The sequence below is a fragment of the Sporobolomyces salmoneus genome, assembly GCF_050403485.1.
Source record: "Sporobolomyces salmoneus JCM6883 DNA, S_salmoneus_JCM6883_v1_ctg27, whole genome shotgun sequence".
NCBI classification, from domain to species: domain Eukaryota; kingdom Fungi; phylum Basidiomycota; class Microbotryomycetes; order Sporidiobolales; family Sporidiobolaceae; genus Sporobolomyces; species Sporobolomyces salmoneus.
This window is the reverse complement of record NW_027481136.1, coordinates 17,379-32,514: the sequence shown is the minus strand read 5'-3', so window position 1 is coordinate 32,514 and position 15,136 is coordinate 17,379. Positions and strand designations below refer to the sequence as shown.

Genomic DNA, 15,136 nt, shown 5'->3' with positions numbered 1-15,136 from the left:
TCAAAGTCGGAATCAAGTTCTGATCTCGCCCTCGTTCGGCGCTCTCTCTCCCTTTACCCCTTCATCGCTCCTCGTCTTTCTCAGCTGGACGACATGCCTCGCCGCCCCTCGATTCGCTCTCGAGTTCAACTTTCCGAAGAAAGCTCAACTCCTCTTCCGTACTGGAGGCACGAGACGACCTGGAAGCGCTACTTGGATCCTCGACACCCAACGACTCGATACGGTCTCGGACTCGCTATCGCAATGCTACCATTCCTAGGTCCGGTCCTGGTCTTCTTGTTCGGATTCTACTTTGGACCTGCTCGAGGAAAGAAACTCGTTCAATCGATTGCAGCAGGAGCTGTGTGAGTACAGACTCTCGAACTCATGTATACATTCAACTAATCAACATACTCGCTCTCTCGCAGTTTCGTAGGACCTATCGTTTTCATGTACTTCAAAGGAGCTTGGTTCGAAAACGGTGAAATCGTCAGTCGAGGTCGTATCGAAACGAGGACACTCGTAATGGCTGTCGTGCTCTACTGTCTCACGAGTACCTCTTGTGAGTTCTCGTCCCATCTGGTTTCCATCTTTTCGCGACTTGAGCTCTTTCAACCTCGACTGACTGACGATTCTGGCTTTTCGTGGGACCAGTCTGCTGGGTATGGCTCTACAAGAGACGTCGAGAATATCTTCACGAATTACAGTCGGACCAAAACGGACAACAGATCGAGCTGCCGGACAGAGCGACTACCAATCGACCTCCTCCTCCCGACGATGAAGCTTACGGCAGACGAAGAAGGGCCTCCATCGGGTCAGTCTCGAATCAGAACGGCAATGATACGGTCACGAGCGAGGTAAGGTGTTCACCCTTGATCATGCGCTCTTTCGCTAACCCGTTTTTCCTCCACAGGAAGAAGATCCGGATCAAACTCATCTCATCCGCTCCGCCTCCTCCAGGTCTTCCATCCGATCCCACCAAAGGCAGCTGGACCCAATCACGATTCCAGCTGAAACGTTCCAGCAGACGGGTTCTCCAAACGACTCTTCTTCGTCGGGATCGAGTTCTGCCATTTCACCACAAGCGCCAATTCCGAGAGTTCACAGAAGAACGAGCGACTATGGAAGGTACGGGAGCTCTGAAGCAGGACCATCGGGGACGAGGTCAAGGCGATAGAATTGGTGGGACGAACGAATGAGGAGGGCAAAACGAGACTCGTCAAACTCAGCGTTGTTACCCTTGTGTCGCTTCTTGCCTAGCGGGTCCTACCCTGATCTTTCTTCCGAATCTTTTTGTTTCTGTTCAAGCTTGTCAACGACACTCTCGCGCAAAGTTCCCTGGAAAAACCTCACCTCTATTTTCGTTCTCCTCCATGTCATTGTCTACCCACTCTGTCCGAGCGACTCGAGCTTGCACCCAGTGGCCCACAGAGTCTAAGCCTCTCGTTCTCGTTGTCTTCGCGTGGGCGTAAAGATCCCCTCTCCGCGGGAAGGATCCGGAGCGAGGCGTCTGCTTTTTTATTCATTTTTCCAGTCGTCGTTCGTCCACACTTCCTTTCCTCCTTCCATCTCGGGTCTTTTTCGTCGACCGATCGCACTAGATTGCCCTTCGACATGCCTCGTCGTTCACAAGGTTCGCGGAGCGGAACGAGCTCGAGCTCGCGCCCTTATTGGCAGCGTGAAACGTCCTGGAAGCGGTTCCTCGACCCTCGTTACCCTATCACTCGAGTCGTCCTGGGAGGTATCTTGTCGTGGGTACCTGTCATCGGGCCAACGCTGGTCTCCGCGTTCCATGTCTGGTTCGGCTGCGCATGGGACCGAAAACAATCGATCCCATTTGACCTGTTCTTCGCCTTGTTGTAAGCTTCCCCTCTCATTCAAATATAGTGAGACGTACTGATAGGGAAACCGTTTGATGCGTTCGAGGCGACAGCGCTCTGGGAGTAGGGACCTTGGTATTCGGTTACGCCGATTTCGACCTCAGTGGAAGCAACCCGCTCAGTCTAGTGAAGGAAAGCAGGTTCTCGGTACAAACGAGAGTCACCCTGTTGATCATTTATTCAGTCTTCTTCGGTGTCCGTGAGCCCTGCGTTTCTCTTTCATCTCGTGACAACTGTTGCTGACTTGGATCCTGTTCCCGCCCCGAACGAGCAGTTTGTACAGCTCGTTTAATCTCATCGTACAATCAAGGATTGATGATTACCGCTACGAGTTCTGGCATCGAAACGACGACCATGAATTGCAAGCTTTACCGCCTGACGACGGGACCTACGCTGAACGTCGAGCTCGTCAGCCTGTTCTCGGAGCTCTACACCCTCGATCTGTACGTACAACCGAATTGTCTCGATCTTTCCATAACCTGTCGCTGAAAAGATTACTTTCCGTCCTGAAACGCAGAGCGTCGACAATCTCAACTCTGATCTCGTTCCCTTAACTGGACGCCGTTCAAGGACTTCTTCGATCGGAGGAGGAGGATCTTCCCGTCGTCCGACAGTCACGATCCCCTCGGCGGCACATCATCAAGACCCGAGGGATTCGAGTTCGCCTGAGTCGGCTTCGAGTACCGGGATCTCACCAGATGGAGCAATTGAGGAAGTACACAGACGTGCGAGGCGTCTTTAGCGGTCGGTCACGCGGTCGAGGGTCGAACGGGAAGGGGAGAGCCGAGGAAGATGGGACGGGACAGGAAAGAGGTTGAAGGGAGAGTTTTGGCTGGCGCGGAATGCTAAATTATCGTCCTACAATTCGACTCTTGACTCTTCATGACTGTGGTACCTCGTTAGCTGCCTCCTATTGCTGAAGGAGACGAAGCAGAGCGAGTCGAGATCAAGTCTGAGCGAGAGTTGAGCCGGAGCTGAACGGCCTGGGTACGTATGTCGTGTGGTGGGAGCAGGATGTACATTGTTTCTAGACCTTCCGAGCGCTCGTAGGGCGATTCCAACCATTCGACATAGATGGAAACGAGAGAAACCTCCAAACCTCTCTTTCGTCACCGATCTATTCACTCGCCTCTCCTAAACTAGCCTATGAACCCTCCTACCGGTTTCATCTTCTCGTACAACTCTACCGACTCTGACATCCGCGCCCTCTCGACCGTCCTCCAAGAAGATCTCTCGACTCACAACCCTTCCTCCTCCTCGACTTCTCGGCGAGCAGGACTCGGTTCAGCCTCCAGAGGTTTATACGCAGATGACGAATTTACACCGTATGGACCTACGACTTTTAGGAAGGGAGCGGTGAGATTCGTCAGGGGCGGCTTATTAGGAGGAGACAATACCGAAGAGCTCGACGTGAAGAGGGAGGACAAGGGAAAGGAGAGAGCTTTAGACCAGGACGAAGTCAAGGAGGAGGAAGCGCCGGGAAACAGGAGGAAGGAGTTGTCGGGAAACGAAGTAAAATCGCTTTACGCCGGAATTGTCTCGATTCGTTCAAAGCCTGCGACCAGTACAGCTTCCTCTTCGTCAAAACCTATCCTCAAACGTGCTCGATCGACTCCACCGCCGAAGACGATACCTCCCCTTTCGACTTCGAGCTCGCGAAGAGAACCAGATATCGTTCTTTCCTCAGATTCTGAACCAGAAGAACCCCTCAGCGACGCCGACGAACCTCTTTCCGATGACGACGACGTGATCATTTTGGACCCCCTCACCAACCTCCCTGAGTCAATCCCTCGAGCCCCAGCACCATCGAAAAAGAAACGTTTGAAACCACTCCTTATCCATGAACTCCTCGGCGATTCCTCCTCCCCCCTTGTCGTTCCCCCTACGTACTACGCACTACCCGAAACGAACTTCGGCTATCGATTACTCTCGAAACAAGGATGGAAAGAAGGCGAGACGTTGGGTCTCTCGGGAGGATTGAAAGTTCCGTTGAAAGCGATCGAGAAGTTCGATCGCAAGGGGTTAGGACTAGAAGATAGGAGGAAAGCGAATTGGAAGAAGACTCGGAAAGAACTGGAGGATGAAAGGAGGGAAGCAGAGCGAGCGGAGAGGGATCGCAGAGGGAAAGGAGAGAGAGGAATGGAGAGAACGAGAAAGAGAGAACAGGAGGAAAGGAAAGCTTGGATCAGTTACATGAATCGCTAGAGCTCTCGATCTCGAATACTTTGTTGCTTGTAATACCTTTCTTGTTCAGCTGTTCATTCGTGCGAGAAGTCCCTGTCCGCTAAATCCGCCTCGAACGAATCTTGGCGATGAAAAAAAAAAGATTAGAGTTCATTGAGTATCTCTCTCCTTCTCTCTCGCCTCGATCTCTTCCGACTCAGTTCCGATCAATGGCAACAGAAGATGATGTGACACCTGCAGTCCTGGCACCCGTCAAGCCCTCTCTCTTCTCACGTTATCTCCCCACTTCTTCCCTCTCGATCTCATTTCCCTATCGTCTCACGCTCTTTGGTCGTTCCGTCGCCCTCCTCCTCGGTGAATTCATTGCGAACGTAGTACTCTGGATCGCGACGGTCGCGACATTCGCTCCGCATAAGGATAAGAGAGGAGTGGTATCTCTGGCGTTGCTCGCTTGGACGTTCGGCTTGAGGCACGGGTTGGATTTCGGTGAGCTACTCTACACTCTCTATGAGACCTTAGGGGTAAGCTAAAGGCGAAGTGGCCGTCAGATCATATCGTCGCGATAGATAATGGTAAAACTCTCGCTTTCTCGACTCTGTTTCGCAAAGCTGATCTTGGACGAGGATCAATAGTGACAAGGAATATGGTCTCGATGGGTAAATTACCCGTTACAGTCGGTTTGTTCTTCTCGCTGGGTCATTCAACAATCGTTATCGCAATGACTATCGCGTGAGTTTTCATTTTTCCCTTTCTCCTTCGTTTGCCAGGCTGACCTCGCCATGGTGAGACAGAATCATCGTCGCGGTATCGGCAATCGACAAGCTGCCTCAGATCAGTGAGATTGGGGGTCTGATCGGTTCGTCGAGAGCGCCAGAATCGCAACATTTCCTACGGAAAAACTGATAAAGGCGTCATTTCTCGAACAGGCGTTTCCGTTTCAGCCTCGTTCCTCTTCATCCTAGGTGAGATTCTCCCTCGATCAGCAGCCGTAGGAAGTCTGGCTGAGTTCGAGCCGTCTTCCAACAGGTGTGATCAACTCGATCGTGCTTTGGCAAACTCTTCGACTGGCAAAACGACGGGTGAGCTTCAGTCTCTCCGTTCAATCTCTCTTTGTCCCACACTAAACTCAACTTGAGATGATCTAGAAACAAGCTCGACTAGCCGCCTCCTCCGTCGTCGTCGAAGAACCCGATTTCTCCGAAAAGAAAGCGACTACCGACGAACCTTCGACGACTCCTCTACCCGATCTCGAGAAGTCCATGTCACTCAACGAGAACCGAAGAGAAGATGGGAACATCGTCGAAGGACTACCCGCGACAACTTGTTTCGCACGAATCGGTCGACCGATTTTCAAACTGATTGATCGACCTTGGAAGGTACGTCGGACGTCCATACACTCTCTTCTATCGTCTCATCGTTGCTTACGGGCGAGAGTGAATCGGGCCGTTGACGACGTAGATGTATCCCGTTGGAGTCTTATTCGGAATGGGATTCGACACTGCATCCGAAATGTCCGTCTTCTCCCTCTCTCCTCTCCCTTCCCTTCCCTTCCGCTCACTGAGTCCGAATGGTCGTATAGCTCGTTACTCGGAGTCTCAGCTCTCGCCTCAGGTCGACACGACGTTTCTCCCGGTCAAATCATTCTCCTCCCTTTCCTCTTCACCGCAGGAATGTCCGCGGTCGACTCGATCGATTCGGTCTTCATGTTATCCGCCTACACTGTCCCTGCTCGTTCTCACGCTCGTTCTCAAGCCGCGTCAGAGGGTCCACGCACGAGATGGTGGAAGAAGAAACGGTTTGGGATTCCCTCAATTTGGGAAAAACGTCAAGATAAACTTCAACTCTTGAACGATGAGAAAGAAATGAGGTTGATCATGGCGCAAGATCAGGATAAGTTATTGAGTATGAGCGTAGTTTTAACGGTCATTTCGATCGTAGTGGCTTTATTGATTTCGATAACGGAATTCATGGGGTCAGTTCTTTCGATGATGTCTACCCGGTCGGTATATACCGAAGAAGAATTGACGATGTCGTATTTGATGCAGGCTCGCGTTGGAGGAATGTAAGAAATGTTCAGAACAGGCGGAAAACGATCCGGGACTTTGTGAGTCTCGTCCGTTCCCCTCTAATGGGCTCGCTACTGACTCGCCTCTCGACGTGTAGCTGGTCAATGGTGGAGATTCTGGGCTGCGATCAACGATAACTGTTCGTCCCCTCTCCTCTCCTCTCCTGTCGATGCGAACTCAACTGATCTTCTTGCCTGTTTTTGTTGCACTCACAGCGGGATACCTCGGCGCCGGAGTGGTAGGTATCTTCGTCTGTGTCTTTGGTGGATGGGCTATCGCGAATTGGTGGAGGAATCGAAAAGCTCGGAAACTAAAGCAGCAAGAGCAAATCACGAGCTCGGAAGAATAGACACGGTTGACTGGGTCTCTCGGGGTGTTTATAGACATAGTATTGGGTATTGCTCTGGATGGGTAGACTAGACTTAGACTAAGGTTATCGCTTGGGGTAAAAACAAATAACGGACTGCAAAAAAGGGATATCGATATTCGCAAACGAGCCTTTCGCGCTGGGTTCCAAGACCACCGGAACAGAGTCCGAGAGCGAGCGCGACAGGACGAAGTTGTTTCAAACGAACTACGAGACATCCTTCCGATCTCCGTTCTCTTTCCAATCCAGTTGAAAAGCTTTCGCACCTCCCGTTCCGAGTTTAAACCATTCCTCGACTGTACTCAACGCTGCTTCTCCCCAGTCGAAGTCGGGATCCGTCGAATCAGATGGAGGGTCGACGAAGATGAGGAAGTTTCGATTTGAGGGAGAAATGAAACCGGAAGAAATGGCTCTGCGAGGTGAGAAACGAAAGTCAATCTGACGAGATCCGGGTCGCGAGGATCGGTGGAGAACTGGGGACATACCCTTCGATGAACTGTCGTAGTGGAGAGTAGAAATCATTCACGTTCAGTAGGACGACAGCTGTGATCGACTTGTGGCAAATTTAGTTTCGATTTTCTCGAACTGAATTCGCAAAGCGCTCACGTTTCTTATGAATCCCCAACTGGGACCAAGTAGTCATCTCCATCACTTCTTCGAGCGTTCCATACCCACCAGGTAATCCAATGAACGCGTTTGATCGATCCGCAAACATTTTCTTCCTTTCGTGCATCGAGCCACAGACCGTTTCGATCTCGTTCGGGTGGAGGGTCGACGCTCGGTCGGGTGCTTCATGCGATAGGAACTAGCACATCCAACTTTGACAGTCAGTAAGCAGGCGGGAAACGATCTTCTGCGAAGAATCGAGAATTCTCCTCTCCTTTTTCTTCAATGACGCGAACTCACAGCTGAAGGAATAATTCCATGCACTTTCCCTCCCGCCTCCAGTGCAGACCTAGCGACCTGGCCCATCAATCCTTTCGTCCCACCTCCGCTGCGTGAGCAGCCTTGGTGCTCAGTCAACAAGCTCTCGAGAGCGGCTTCGACTAAGAGCGAGAGTCACTCACTAGATAAGTGTCTTTCCACTCTTCGCGATCGCTCGACCGACTGAAGCGGCAGTTTCTAGGTAGATCGGGTCGGAACCGGGAGAACTGCCGCAAAAGACTGTACAACCGGAAGTAGGGTCGGCAGGTGGTAGTTGAGAAGAGTTTGGCGTTGTTGTCATCGTGTGGTGATCGTCGTTGGAGGAGGAGGAGGAGATTGTTATTTCACCACCCACAGACCAACTAAGGATCTCGGCAGTTGTTGAGATGGGTGGAGAGGAGAGAGAGAGGGTTGAAGGGAAGCCGAGATGAGAGATGACGTGTTTCGAGGTTAGAGGGATTCGACAAGAGTGAAGCGAGCGTCGAGAGGTAGCGTCGAGTAACTAGACGGACGCGCAAAGCTGCAACGGCGAAAGCAGAGGAAAACTTGAACCGTGCGATTTTCTCATTTTCTCTCGGTTTTTGATTCTCCTTCCGTATTTAACACTTCGTTCCCAGCATGAGACTCCAGAGAGAGAGAGAGAACAACACCAAGATCCTATAGCTCTACAAATACTATGACAAAAATGCGGGTTGACGGGCAGAATGAATAGAACTCAAAATACGAATGCTCGAGACCTTAGGCAAAAAGAAGAGAGCTTGAGTACAGAGCCCCCGGAATGGTGTGGGAGAGAGAGTGCCGATGATGAGCGAGCGAATGTGTGAGATGTCCGTAGGGCGTAGGAGGGATCGAGAGAGGTCCGCAGCAGGAGTGTCGAACCTTGAGTCGACCAGTCCTTCTGTCGCGTTCTCCTTCTCCTTCATGGCCCTGGGGAGTCTACTTCTTCCCCTCCTCATCCGAGAGCCCGACTCCCCCAAGACCCAATCCCAATCCAAACGAGTCCTCCGGCAACGACAGTTTCAAATCGGCCGATTTGATCCTCTCCCTTTCTCTCCATTTCCGTTCTTCCTCCTCCTCCTCCTCGAGACGGTTCGCACCCCCCGGGTTCTTGTTGCGACGAGGTAATTGCGGTGCTGTAGAGGATTTCGAAGTCGATGATGACGAGGAGGCGGGTTGTTGGTGTCCAGAACGACTCGAGAAGAATCCTTCAGTCTGATCTGTCCTCCTCGACGGAATAAACGGTGTATCTTCAGTTCCATTCGAAGTCGAAGTCGTAGTAGTAGGTGGAGGAGCAAGCGGAATCGCCGAATGATTGAACGAAAACTTGTCTGCGATTGGGGTCGTTCTTTCTGAATCCTCAGCGTGTGGAGAAGGAGGATGGGGACTCGTTGAACGGATACTGGAGGGTTTTGACGACGACGCTGTTGTGGTGGAAGGGTTTGAGAAAGCTGGAATTGAGAGAAGAGGAGGGGTGACGAGATGAGAGGTGGCGGCTTGACGGGATTTCGCATCTGATTGAGAATTGGGGTCAGTGAGAGAGCGGGTTTAGTGAGTGGAGAAGAGTGACGAAATACCTTGATTGACTCCACCGAAGATGATCTCCCGTTCTTCGACCAAGACCAATAAGAATCCAGGACTCAATCTCAGCGTCGGACTGAGGATCAGCCGCAAATTCGTCAAAGTCATTTTATTGGTCGATGAATGCGATGCCAATAACGATAGATGGTACCTGTCAAGCGTACTTCGAGTCAAACAAACCGGCGAGTGAACGGTTGAAGAGAAAAGAGTAACTCACGAGACAGCTCGAAGGAGGTAGAAATTCTCGGCTGGCATTTCATTCGAGAATAGTTCACTCAGTTCTTCGAGATAGTCCATTGGCGCGGCTCTTTTATTCAACGTCGGATCAGGATTCGGTGAAGTCGTCGTCGAGCTTGGTGTCGGTGCCGACGGATTTGACGAAGAAAGGAAATTCGAGGATGAAGCGGTGTATCCTAAGTGTTGTAGTGTCAATTGATCGATCCTTTGCTCCAATTTCGTCGATAACAACGACTCGGGTACTATCCTCGGTCAACTGTGTCAGTCTCACCTCACTGGAAGTTAAAGGGAGGTAGGTGACTTACATTCCCTTAACCAATTCTTGAAACAACTCGCGACCGCGTTCGGATCCAACCTACTCGGATGCAATTCCCTCAAATCACAATTCCCTTCCCTTCCCAACCCGGCATCGAACAGAACTTTCAACTGTTGAACCATGTTTGATCTACCGGGGATTCGATAGATCCCTTCTTCCTTGAGACCCCATTCCGAGAGGTATTCGAGACAACGGTAGGCGATTGCAGGGAGATAGAGGAGGGAAGCGTCACCGGTTATCGGGGAGGTCGATTGAGGACGTGGAGGGAGGGAGGAGGAGAGATGCGTTTGCGAAACTAGAGAAGAGAGGGGAGTTCCGAAGGCGATGCCGGTGATCCGTGGAACGGGGATATCGAAGATGACGGAGGGGAGGCGGATAGAGTTCGAGGTGGATGAGCTGGAGGATGATTGGGAAATTGAGGAAGGGAAAGTTTCGAATTGAGGTGAGGAAGCTGAGTTCGGGATCCTTTCTGATGAAGTACTCGATCGAGGTGGTCCATCTCCTCTCGATGCCGACGATGACGATGACTGTGTGAACTCTTGTAGTTTCCCTTTCCCTTTGCCATATCCCGCAACGAATTTATCTTTCAATCCACCGGTTTGCTTCAAGCCTCTACCTAGCGCGGCAGTTAACGACGACCCACCAAAGTTGAGAGACGAAGCTGACGAGGAACTCGGCAAGTTCGTCGATGAATCGTCACGAGAGATAGAGGAATTTGAAGGTCGAAAGCGAGGAGATTTCGAACGAGCTGGAAGTGGAGGAGGAGCCATGAGAGGTTTCGAAGGGGACGAAGATGACGAGTTCGACATTGTTGCGAAAGGGGACATGGTCGGAGGACAAGAGGAAGAAGCTTGGAGGGATGAGGAGAGATGAGAATGATCTGGAGATTTAGTCGGCGGTTCAATCGGAGTAGGAGTCGAGAGTTTCGGTGGTCGAGGAGGAAGCGCAGGAGGATCTGGTGTCGTCTGAAGTATCGGAGAACGGGAGGAAGACCTTAAAGGGAGTTGGGATTGATCCATTGTCGAATCGGGGAACAAGCTCGAAGGTTCCGTCTTAGTTGACGATTCCTCCGCCTCCTCATCCTCATTCTCCTCTTGTGTCGGTTGAAACTGTTTCATCCAATCCTGCTGAAGCCCTCCTTTCCCGCTCCACAACCCGTTCGGACCATTCAACAGCATTACACTCCCTCTCTTACTGGCTCTACTCGCTCGATTCGAGTTGCCCGACTCGTCTTGCTGCCATTCTTGAGGTCTTGGTGGTACTGGAGGGACTACACTTTGTCTCGAGTCGAAGGAGCGCACTGAAACAGGGAACGACAGTCGAGAAGGGGTATCTTCTGATGAGTTTGTCGGAGTACTGGCTGTGGATTCACGCTTGTAGTAGATCGGTAGCGTGTCCATGCGCCTCGAGCTGGAGGCCGATCGATGCTAGGGAAGTTGTAAAGAAGAAGGCGATCTGGAGATTAGTGGGGGATGTCGTCGGGGGAGGATGGTAGGTCGCGCGATGCTGATAAGAAGATGGTAGCAGAGTATTGGAGTGAGCGGATCTTCTAGTCGGATGAGGGGTCGACAAGAAGCAATCCTCCCAAGTCACGTCGACTCACGCTATCAGTCACGATGCTCCTTCTTCTAGTCTCTCACTTCCACCGAGTACTCATCCACCACACTGAGATAGAACTACCGAGCGCGGTCCAGCATGTCAGCCAGCACCTACGATCGAATCATCCTCGCTGCTCAGAATCTCGCAACAGCTCATCATGCTCCTTACGATCCTTCTCACGACATCCACCACGTATCCCGAGTGACTTCGTTAGCCCTCCTCATCGCCGACTCCCTCTCGAGCTCTTCTTCCTCGTCCGAATCGACCTCTTCGCCTCCTCTTGATTTCCTCGTAATCCACCTCTCAGCTCTATTTCACGACCTCCTCGACTCGAAATACCTTCCCCCTCTCGCTCCTGGCTCCTCATATCTCACCCCTCGATCCCGCCTCGAAGAACCTTTCTGGTCGAAATTCACAGAAGAGGAAATCTCGCAAGAACGAAGGAGGTTGGTGGAAAGGATCGTGGAGAACGTTAGTTATTCGAAAGAAGTCAAGAGGATGAGAGGAGAGTTGGGAGGGATCACGGAGTGGCATAGGGAATGTAGGGAGTTGCATTGGTTAGTCTATATACTTTTCTCGCTGCGCTGGATTCTTCGAGACTCTCGAAGAACGAACTGAACTGATGTGATTCCCGTTGACTTGAGGTAGCGTACAAGACGCAGATAAGTTGGATGCGATCGGTGCGTTTGGGATAATGAGATGCGCTGCGTATTCGGCGGTATCGAATCGACCTCTTTTCGCTCCTTCTTCCTCTCCCTCGACGTCCTCTTCCTCCTCAACAACGCTCGATCAGTTCCCGCCAAGAGTGGAACCAGGAGCAGACGCGATCTCCCACTTCCACGATAAGCTCGTTAAGCTCGAAGGGATGATGAAGACGGAGAAAGGGAGGGAGTTGGCAAAGAAAAGAACGGAGAGATTGAAGGAGTTCATCGGATGGGCTGAGGAAGAATGGGATGAGATCGAACAGGGTCGTCAAAGGGGAACTCGTCGGTGATCAGGCTAGCCGATGGGGTGAGGCAAGATCGTTTGAAAACGTCGCGTTAACGAGATGGTCGCAACAATGCGACTCGAGGATCCGGTCACTCGTCCAACGAAGATTGATTGTATCGTGATTGAAAGGATTGAAGTGCATTAGAGGGTTCAGGGAGCAAGATGAGAGGGTACGAAATCGAGGAGTCATAGCTCAAGTCGAGAGTTGAGGATGAAATGAACAGGGACGAATCGAAACCGCTTTATGTAGGAACGAGTCAACAATAAGGCAAGTAAAAAGGGTGTCACGGAGGGCGAAGAAGCTCGAGACACGATGAGAGTCCGTGTTGAGGAAAGTTCGTCGAGGTAATCTAGCAGACGATCCTGTGAAACCGAACACGGTCACTTCTAGTTCACTCGCTGCTGCGGTCGAGAAAGAAGAAGATAAGTCGAGAGAGACGAGTGAGCTTACCCCTTGTTACGTTTCGCGAACTTCAAGCACGCAGCTTTCCCGATCGGCTGCGCCGTAATCTTCGCGTTCATGTACTTGTCGATGACTACCTTGGTCTACTCGACCCAATGACGTCGAGTCAGTCGGAAGGCGTACACATCGAGCAGGAGGACGGACAAACCTGGTCGATAACTTTCGAATTATCGTTCGTCCACGAACCATCAGAATTCTTCGGGAGTCCTCCACAGAAAGCGTGAATCTTCGGCTATACGACCGGGTAGAGACACGACAGTTAGCTAGCGTTGGAGGCCGAGCAAGACCTTGCAAAAACGGGAAACTCACGCCTTTCTGAATCTGTTTTCCGTTATCGAACACGCAATCGAGCTGATGATGCTGATTCAAAGGTCCCACGTAATCTACACACGCGCTCCTAAACCTCTTACAGAACGTCTCAGTATCCTTGTATGACGAGCGATCATACTGTTCCAATCACGCCTCGTTTTCGATCAGCCTTTCGTGCTCGACTCGGGTTGAAGGAGGCAAGCGCTCACTTGGATGATGTAGTCCCGAGTGAAATTCATGTCGCCTTGAGACATAGCGGCTTGTGCGGGGTTGATCGAGGATAAGGCGACGATGAGGAGGGAGAGAAGCGAGAGGAGAGTCGAACGAGTGAACATGGTCTTGAACGAGAGCGAGGGGCGTGACAGCGGCGAGGGGTGAGAAGGATGAGATAGCAACGAGGGAGAGCAGAAAGGGAAGGCAGAGGATAGCTTGAAAATCGCGCGTTTCAAGAGGTCCGTGCAATATCTAAACTTAGTCGCGTCTCTCGAAGATTCAGCCTCTCACGCGAGGGAGATCGCATGTGAAGCGAGGAGTGTGAAACAGAGAGGGACACGAACGGTACACGGAAACCTCGACGTTTCAAGCGGGAATTGTAACAAACTTCTCCCCTCTTCGACTACTCCCTTTCCCTTGCAATCTGGTGCTTCTCCCATTGATCGAGATCTTCGACCGTTTTCTCTCGTCCAACTTCAACGAGCCCTAGATGAGCGAACCAAGAATCCCAGATCTCTTCACTTCTTCCGACTGTCGAGAGCTTTTGCCCTCAAGGCTCGAGGTGACAATCCGGACGTCGGAGTCGAGAGGAAGAGGCGGAATTGTACAAGAGTATGACGAACTGCTTCGAGGTAGCGTTGGACCGTAACAAATTCAAGAACTATCGAGCCATACATCATTCGTGGTCAGCTGTTTCCTAACCTTGACAAGGAGAAAAGGGACGGCGCGGAATGGACTGACCAAGCGCGAAGAGGGGCAAAGGAGAACGCTTGACGACAAATCTCAAATGACGCGAATAAGTCTTTTCGCCCCAGATCCAGTCAACCGTTTTGTACGCCAGAGCCCGATTACCCGCGATGGATTCGTCATTGTCGTCGTTCGCGAGTTGTCCGAGAGGATGTTCTTTGCGGATTCGTTCGAAGTCGGGAAAGAATTGTCGGACGCGGGATGATAGGTTCGAAAAATTCCTCGGAGCGTAGATACTTCTGAATTCTGGTTCGATCCATCGAGTCGGGTCCTCGACGAATGCGAAGAATCGGAGGAGAGTCAAAGCGTACTCGTCGGAAATGGAAGCAGGAACTGGGGTTGTGCTGAGGAATGGCGCGAAGTCGGAGATTGTGAGCGACTGCATGAGTTCCCCGAGTGATATCCTGAGCGTTCGAGCGGATTCGAAGGGGAACGTCGAAGGAGGAGGAAGAGGAGAGTTGGTGAATTGAGGATTTAGAGGAACTGGAAGCTTAGAATCGTGAAGCATACTCAGGAAGGGACTCCCCTTTAAACGTGTTCTCTTGCTATGGGGTGTCTCGCCATCCTTATCATTGGTAGCATCGACCTCCGGTTTCCTCTTGACTCCTGTAACTCCGTTTTTCCCATCGTCCGGTAAATCACTCAGCCTCGCCTGCGCATGTTTCCCTGAGCCTACATCTGTGTCGAGTACTCCCAACGAATCTGTTACCACTCTGCTTGCCCCCTTGTTTCCTGAACCTTTCGAGACATTCCAAACTTCTTCATCCAGTTTGATGATGCTGACCGATGTTCGCAACGGCGGTTCATCCGAGTTGAAATATTGAACTGGAGATGCACCTAGCGGAGCGTAGAAGGTGAACGAGAAGGCGAAGGGAGGGAGATCGTCGATGTTAGATGAACTTTTGCCGATTGGGGGATCCGCCGAGTTCGATCTTGTTGAGTGCGCCATTCGAGTGAGAGTGCGTGCGCGGGGTGAGCGATGCGCGAGAGAAGGAGAAGAGTGAAGAAGGAAGAAAGGAGCGAGCGGATATTTCTCAGTTTTTGCGAAATCGTTCGAATTTGCTGGAACGAAGGGTTTGTGTGCGTAGCTGCACAGTCAGCAGCAAATCCATGTCTGTTTCATCAAAAGAGGAGGAAATAGGTGACAATACAGAGGGAATAAAACTTTGGGAATAAAATCGGGAATCTCGGGATACTGAGTACAAGTGCGAGGAATGAAAGAGCGGCATAGAGACTACAAGGATGAACGACGACGATGCTCCAGCCGGGGACATGTTAGATCCA

The 15,136-nt window shown here is 51.4% G+C and overlaps 8 protein-coding genes across 8 annotated transcripts; 4 read left to right on the top strand and 4 right to left on the bottom strand.

The window, feature by feature from the left end:
• Window positions 1–93: 93 nt before the first annotated feature.
• JCM6883_004487 (uncharacterized protein) lies at window positions 94–2,601 on the top strand (the record flags this gene model as incomplete). The annotated part of the gene is made up of 5 exons (XM_076632490.1): window positions 94–344; window positions 408–541; window positions 634–793; window positions 2,170–2,302; window positions 2,377–2,601. 5 exons carry the CDS (start codon window positions 94–96, stop codon window positions 2,599–2,601), a joined length of 903 nt encoding a protein of 300 aa, XP_076487462.1.
• A 404-nt stretch (window positions 2,602–3,005) lies between these two features.
• Window positions 3,006–4,064, top strand: JCM6883_004486 (uncharacterized protein; the record flags this gene model as incomplete). Its single annotated transcript, XM_076632489.1, has 1 exon — window positions 3,006–4,064. The coding sequence occupies one exon, from the start codon at window positions 3,006–3,008 to the stop codon at window positions 4,062–4,064; it is 1,059 nt and encodes a 352-aa protein (XP_076487461.1).
• A 188-nt stretch (window positions 4,065–4,252) lies between these two features.
• Window positions 4,253–6,458, top strand: JCM6883_004485 (HoxN/HupN/NixA family nickel/cobalt transporter; the record flags this gene model as incomplete). Its single annotated transcript, XM_076632488.1, has 12 exons — window positions 4,253–4,529; window positions 4,592–4,615; window positions 4,676–4,772; window positions 4,835–4,899; window positions 4,970–5,005; window positions 5,070–5,122; window positions 5,189–5,419; window positions 5,502–5,554; window positions 5,623–6,015; window positions 6,089–6,147; window positions 6,207–6,248; window positions 6,325–6,458. 12 exons carry the CDS (start codon window positions 4,253–4,255, stop codon window positions 6,456–6,458), a joined length of 1,464 nt encoding a protein of 487 aa, XP_076487460.1.
• Window positions 6,459–6,683: 225 nt separating this feature from the next.
• LOG1 (Log1p) lies at window positions 6,684–7,701 on the bottom strand (the record flags this gene model as incomplete). The annotated part of the gene is made up of 5 exons (XM_076632487.1): window positions 6,684–6,888; window positions 6,962–7,019; window positions 7,083–7,281; window positions 7,383–7,470; window positions 7,544–7,701. The coding sequence occupies 5 exons, from the start codon at window positions 7,699–7,701 to the stop codon at window positions 6,684–6,686; spliced, it is 708 nt and encodes a 235-aa protein (XP_076487459.1).
• A 635-nt stretch (window positions 7,702–8,336) lies between these two features.
• JCM6883_004483 (Rho GTPase-activating protein) lies at window positions 8,337–10,931 on the bottom strand (the record flags this gene model as incomplete). The annotated part of the gene is made up of 4 exons (XM_076632486.1): window positions 8,337–8,911; window positions 8,975–9,129; window positions 9,196–9,457; window positions 9,521–10,931. The coding sequence occupies 4 exons, from the start codon at window positions 10,929–10,931 to the stop codon at window positions 8,337–8,339; spliced, it is 2,403 nt and encodes an 800-aa protein (XP_076487458.1).
• A 295-nt stretch (window positions 10,932–11,226) lies between these two features.
• JCM6883_004482 (HD domain-containing protein) lies at window positions 11,227–12,124 on the top strand (the record flags this gene model as incomplete). Its single annotated transcript, XM_076632485.1, has 2 exons — window positions 11,227–11,687; window positions 11,779–12,124. 2 exons carry the CDS (start codon window positions 11,227–11,229, stop codon window positions 12,122–12,124), a joined length of 807 nt encoding a protein of 268 aa, XP_076487457.1.
• Window positions 12,125–12,567: 443 nt separating this feature from the next.
• JCM6883_004481 (uncharacterized protein) lies at window positions 12,568–13,227 on the bottom strand (the record flags this gene model as incomplete). The annotated part of the gene is made up of 4 exons (XM_076632484.1): window positions 12,568–12,666; window positions 12,732–12,815; window positions 12,893–13,030; window positions 13,102–13,227. 4 exons carry the CDS (start codon window positions 13,225–13,227, stop codon window positions 12,568–12,570), a joined length of 447 nt encoding a protein of 148 aa, XP_076487456.1.
• Window positions 13,228–13,623: 396 nt separating this feature from the next.
• On the bottom strand, window positions 13,624–14,801 carry JCM6883_004480 (uncharacterized protein; the record flags this gene model as incomplete). Its single annotated transcript, XM_076632483.1, has 2 exons — window positions 13,624–13,766; window positions 13,847–14,801. 2 exons carry the CDS (start codon window positions 14,799–14,801, stop codon window positions 13,624–13,626), a joined length of 1,098 nt encoding a protein of 365 aa, XP_076487455.1.
• Window positions 14,802–15,136: the final 335 nt, after the last annotated feature.